Here is a 6,619-nt window from a genome sequence, read left to right on the forward strand (position 1 = left end):
AAAGGGGGAGCTGTGGAGAGCTGCGGGAGCCAAGACCAAAGACGGCTGCAAAAGCAACATTGTAGCTACTGCCACCAAAGACGGCTGCAAAAGCAACATTGTAGCTAAAATGGCGGGGCCGCGTGGTGCGGCTGCGACCTAAGATGGCGCGGGCTCCCGCCTTTCGTCTTCTGGGGGACAAGTGCTCTCTGTAAAAAACAACTCCTTATATGGCTATGACTTGGCTCCTAGTTTGCTTCCGTGTTTGCAGCCCTATCAGTATATGCCACATGGCGCTTCAGGATTGGCCATCCAGGAGGCTTATAACCGGAGCGCGGGGGCGGATGGGAAGGAGAAGCAGGAAGAAGCAGGAAGAAGCGGGCAGGAGAGAAGTAGGAGAAAAGAAGCTGTAAACAAGGTCCTGAATAAACAGTCTGAAAGAAGAACCTGTTGTCGCGTCATCCTTGCGGGTCGAGGCGGTCGCGACACCACTGTACTCTACAGTATTCCATGGCTTTCTAGTCCTGATCTTTTCTTCTGTCCTGCCTATATGCCTTGCCACAAAGAAGCCAATACATTAAGAAACTTAAGATATATTATATTCCCTTATGTTCCATGTTATGTTTCCTTTCCTTAAAACTGCCCATTTAAAATAAAATGTTACCTTCTACTTTGCTTCCTGATAAATTGACTTTCTTCTGCCTTCTCAAAGATGAAAAGCAGGGATATTCCTTTTGTGGTTCTCTTTGTCTAGAATACACTTCCCACACATAGAATATATTCTAAATGCCTTTAGATCTCTACTCAAATTTCATCTCATAGTGAGATTTAATTACTTCATCTATAACAGAAAACTGTCAGGTCTAAACAAAATCACAACTCTTCTAAGGATTTCACAAGGTGGGAGGTGGGAAAAGGGAGTTTCAAATATAGGGAATTATGTGTTGTAAAAGCTGGAGGAAAAACTTGTGTCACCAAGATTAGGGACTACAGTAAATCACTGTTGTCTAAGGCTGTGGGGGAAGGTAATGACATTACTGAGATTGAAGGGCTTGCATTTTTGCTAATGCTTTTACTTTCTTTGCATCTTCTAATACCACAGGAATGCATTTCAATGGCAAAATATAACTAGGGGCCAGGAGTGGTGGTGTATAATATAGTTCTAGAATTTGGGAGGCTGATATAGGAGGACCCCAAGTTTGGGGCCAGAAATAGACTATGGCGTGAGATCCTGCCTCAACAAACAAACAAACAGCAACAACAAATCATTAAATCCTAATTAAACCAAAGCTTACAAGAAGGGTTGGACTACCCAGATTCCAGGCTTCCAGCCTAATTGCAAAAAGGGAGACTATAACAGAATTGTGGTAGGTTAAGTTTTCAACAGATAATATTGGCTTAAACCTTCTCTACTGACACTGTTTACCATTCTACTTCTCTTTATTTATGCAATTTATTACTATTCATTGACTACCTATCTGCCAATTACAATGTAAATTCTACATGGACAGGAATTTACCTATCTTTATTTCTGTTTATCAAGAAGAAGTTATCAGAACACTGATTACCATCAGTTACATATAAAATGAGAAGTGGTATGCCCCATTAGAAAGGAGTATTTTATCTCTAATATGTTTAGAATTGCTAGTGCATGGTGATAATAAAAACAGACTGATTTTTAGTCAGGTCTTATTATCGTTTTCTCATTTTCTGCAGACAAGAACATTCTTATTTCAAACTCTGTTCCCCTGGAAATTTGATAAAGATGAAATGTCAACTTGTTACTAGGCAACATTTCTTATGGTAAAAGTGGTCTTTGGTATCATATATGAGGACTGAGAAGTATTATAAATAAAGGTACTATAAATATTTAGTGGAGAGACACAGTTTTGGGCTTCCATGTGTATGGTAACACTTGTCACACTTACCTTATAGAGATCCTAAAAAGTACCCCCCCATATATATATTTTTTTAATAAGAAGTACTGGTATCTATATAGGACATGAGGCTCCTAAGTTTGGGTGCCTTCCACACTCTCCTAGTACAAGTCTTACTTCCTTGTACCTGAGCTGTCATTTGAAGAATTATCAGAAGTCATGGATGACTATATGGATTGCTAAGAGCTCTGGTCTCTCTGAAGAAAAAACTCTATTGGTTTCCCTGATGGATGGTAAGTTTCCTGTCAATAACAGTATTGATTTCAATATCAATATATAAATCAATATCCATTTTTTTTGTGGTACTGGGGATTGAATTTAAGGCCTTACCCTAGTTAGGCAAACTTGAGCCAAACCTGTAGCTTCTTTTTTGCATTGGCTATTTTTGAAGAGGAGGTCTCATTCTATGCCTGGGCTAGCCTGCACTGTGACCTACCTACTTGTGCTTCCTTATGTTCCTGGGGATGACTGGTGCCCACCACTGTGTCCAATCATTGTGTTTAGCTGTAAGTGGGACAACAGGTCCAAACCACCATGCATAGCTATTGGTTGAAATGAACTCTCATAAACTCTAACGTCCAGGCAGGCCTCAAAGTTGGATCCCTCAGTCTCCACTATGAGACTTATGAACTTGAGCCACTGTTTCTCACTTTCCTGCCAATATGTTTCTAAGTAAATGGGCTTAGGTACTTTCTATTTCAAATTTTTGCAATCTGATCCCTTTCCGCCCCACCCCCACCCCACACCCCCAGTACTGGGAATTAAAACCAGGGCCTCACACAGGTTACACAGGTGTTATACTTCTTAGCTACACTCTCTATCCCTCAAGGCTGAATGGCTCATTAAAAGAACTCCCTGGTGAGTATTACAGCATGTAACACATGCTTAGTATATACTTAAAGAGCAAATACATAAAATTTGGAATGTATGCCCACAATGGTACTCCCTAAATTTTAATATACAGTTCATTGAAATTGACAATGTCTGAGTCTGCCATTCTTTACAAATGACAGCTCTATTTTCCTAGTTTTATAATAATTTTATCATCTTCACAAAGTTATACAGTCATAATACTGGGTAGGTTTTAAATAGTATACTTAGATATCTTGTAAATGGGCATACATGAAGCCATATTTATCAACAGAAATCAGAACTAGTACTTAAGGGAAATTTATATTGTGTATGGCTAAATTATAGCCCTGCCACATTAACAGGTAACTGCAATTTTCTTTTGGTCTCTGAAAATAAATGAATTTATGTATGTATTGGGGGGGAGGGTGTCTTGTTTTCTGATTATAGAACTTCACAGAGAAAGAGAATTATTTTTTATCACTAGTTAAAGTATAATGCCTAGTACAGAGGTAAACAATAAACATTTCATTCAGTAACATTAAAGTATATCACCAGAAAGTCATAACTAGAGCTAATTTTGGTAAGAGTAGGGGAAGAATGGCAAACAATATAAATCAAAGATTTTATCAACAACAAAATAATTATCAACCCTTTTTGGTGATAATAGATTATGGATTATAGCACTTTTAACAAAAAATAAGGGCTATATATGGTATCTTGACTTAGATTTACTACTTATGCAGTTGGTCCATCCCTTAGGCAATAAAGATAGTCATTGTCTTAATAGACTAAAATAAATATTATACTTCCACAGCTTGATATCTGAAGTTTACAGCCAATTTTTTTTTTGTTTATACGTACTGACTGGGTTGAAAAGTCATTGGCTATAATGTTTCATCCTAAGAAATGGAAGGGGACATTTCTTAATGTATCATCTATAGTTTTTCCTTCTTCTTATCTTCTGTCTTTAACTATTCTGAGGCCAAATTATTATTCCTTAATTATAAAAATGTAATACCATTGGTAAGATCCATAACTTTACAAAATAAGAGGACAAAAATGCCTTTATCTTGTAAGCCTTCTCTCCCAGTTTTTACTATATATACATAGTTTATATATATATATACACACACACACACACTGTGTGTGTGTGTGTGTGTGTGTGTGTATGTTTGTGTGTGTGTGTATATTACCTCATTCCCTGTTGACATGACTGCAACCACTGGAAACTTATTAACTTCAACCTCTGTGACACCCACAGTTGCCAGGAGACCAATCTCTGAGGGACCCATGTGGGTTCCTTTGGCCAAAACACATTCCCCTCTTTTAATATCATGGCCAATAGGTCTGAAAGACAAGGCAGAATCATTAATAGTATGTCTGAAAATAACATTTTCTCAAGTCTGAGGTAAACTTTAGTATCAGAAAAGGCACATTCAAGGGGAGAAAAATAATAAAGATGAAGCAGGAATAAAAACATTGAGAATGTTCTAAAATAAGTGTTTGTAACTTAAGAAGATATCAAACTACAGAAGATAGAAGATTTTTATGTATCTATTATTTCTAAACAGGAATATATTACTTCATGTTTGAAAATTACTTTAAAGATTATGCTATATTGCATTATAGTTAAAAATACCAATTTCAAACCTCCTGTGACACAAAGCAAAGATACTTAGTGACATCCATAACTGGTTAGCTTTGTGGGAAATATAATAGTGCCAATGAAATTATTGTTATACTGGTAATTTCTATTTAGATTATTTAACTGAAGCCTTGGGTACATGCACTTCAGTCTGCTACCACAGGGATGGAGAAACACAATTTGTTACAAAGGGATTTTAGGCAAATCATTAGTAATGATATTAAACATGTCCTATTGTAAAAGAAAATGGAAGTATATGCACTATTATAGCAAAAAAGTAGCCTCATCTTTGTATATAAGGAATAGCAGATTATTTTACTATTAAGAATAGTCAATATTTGATTCTAGAATCCTCTGTGTTAATACCAATTTATGGATAATCTAGGGGTGGAGGGTAAATCTGGATCATCTAAGGGGACATGTTGGTTATTTGAGCTTATGACTTTACTTTTTCTTATGTGTTTTTTTTTACTTTTCATCTACATCATTACTTTTCATTAAAAAGTAAACAGGGCAGATATGGGATATAAAATTCTGAAATTTCATGGTGCTTCTTGTTTTTAACACTTGAAAGCAAATGGCTAATTGACCTGAGTCAATTGACCTGAGTTTATGATCATGTAGTTACAAAAGCTATACATGGCTGTGTAATGAACTTACCTGATATCTTGGCCTGGACGAGCCTGCACCAGAATTCGTACCTCAAGTTCTTCAGTGCCCTACAAAATGAGAAGGTCATATAATTTCAAATGCAATCTAATAGAATTTTTGATGAACAGAATTTAGCTTTTTAAGTACTTTTATCACCACATAAACTCAGAATATATAAAAATATAAATGAACAGAAAACAACTTGCTAACTAAAAAATTAGGTTTGATGTTAATAAACCAATCAACCAATATTTTCTTTAACTTTCATGATTCAAAAATGTATTAGTTCAAATGCAGAATCTTACTTTGTAAGCAATATTAAGTGATATATATGTGTGTATGTAAATATGCATATATATGCATATATATACACATATATATGCACACACATATGCCTACCTTAATAGATAAAATAAAATTTCATGAAGATAACCTTTCTCTTCTGTTCCCATGAATCATGGATTCAATACCATGTCAAGGTTCCCAAATTCCTCAGAAATTTCAGGGTAGTTTTTACAGTATATCTGATAGTAGATTTCTACAGACTAACTGCAATAACTAAACTAGGATGAGTTAAACCAACTTAACAGTCCCAAATCAAGCATTGAAATAGAAACAGCAATAAGATTCCTCCCACCTAAGAAAAGCCAAAGACCAGATGGATTTACAGCAGAATTCTACAAGGCCTTCAAAGCAGAACTCACACCAATACTCCTCCAACTATTCAATGAAATTGAAAGAGAAAGTTCACTACCAAACTCTTTCTATGAAGCCATCTTAACCCTCATCCCAAAACCAGGCAGGGACTCATCAAAGAAAGAGAACTATAGACCTATTTCTTTGATGAACATCGATGAAAAATTACTCAACAAAATTTGGGCCAATCGATTTCAACAATTCATCTAAAAAATCATACAATACAATCAAGCAGGATTCATTTCAGGGACAAAAAGCTAGTTCAATATATGCAAAGCAATTAATATAATTCATCACATTGACAAGAGCAAGGATAAGAACCACATGGTTATCTCAATAGATGCAGAGAAAGCATTTGACAAGATCCCATACCCCTTTATGATGAAGGCTCTGGAAAAACTAGGAATCCATGGAACATTCCTCAATACAATAAAGGCTGTATATGACAAACCTACAGCTTGCATTATACTTAATGGTGAAAAACTAAAGCCATTTCCTCTAAACTCAGGAGTGAGACAAGGATGTCCACTCACTCCACTTCTCTTCAATTTAGTATTAGAATGCCTAGCTACAGCAATAAGACAAGATGCAAACATAAAGGAGATCTAAATAGGGAAAGATGACATGATGCAGATGACATGATCTTGTATTTAAAGAATTCCACGAGGTGGCTCAGTGGTAGAGCACTTGCCTTGCATGCTCGAGGCCCTGGGTTCTTTCCTCAGCACCAAATAAGAAATAAGCCGGAAGTGGCACTGTGGCTCAAGTGGTAGAGTGCTAGGCTTGAGCTGAAGAGCTGAGGGACAGCACCCAGGCCCAGAGTTCAGGCCCCACGACCAGACCCAAAACAAAAAAAAAA

The 6,619-nt window shown here is 36.4% G+C and overlaps 1 protein-coding gene across 1 annotated transcript in view; it reads right to left on the reverse strand.

Annotated features, from left to right (window-relative positions):
* Window positions 1–6,619, reverse strand: part of Gphn (gephyrin) — a 397,524-nt gene that overhangs the window by 56,941 nt on the left and 333,964 nt on the right. Inside the window, exons 15-16 of the mRNA XM_013016472.1 lie at window positions 5,074–5,132; window positions 3,962–4,115 (exon numbers count right to left, since the gene is read on the reverse strand). Of these exons, the coding sequence (XP_012871926.1) occupies window positions 3,962–4,115; window positions 5,074–5,132 (213 nt within the window). The remainder of the gene's footprint in view (window positions 1–3,961; window positions 4,116–5,073; window positions 5,133–6,619) is intronic.

This window comes from Dipodomys ordii, unplaced genomic scaffold, assembly GCF_000151885.1.
Source record: "Dipodomys ordii isolate 6190 unplaced genomic scaffold, Dord_2.0 Scaffold2, whole genome shotgun sequence".
In the NCBI taxonomy this organism is placed as follows: Eukaryota; Metazoa; Chordata; class Mammalia; order Rodentia; family Heteromyidae; genus Dipodomys; species Dipodomys ordii.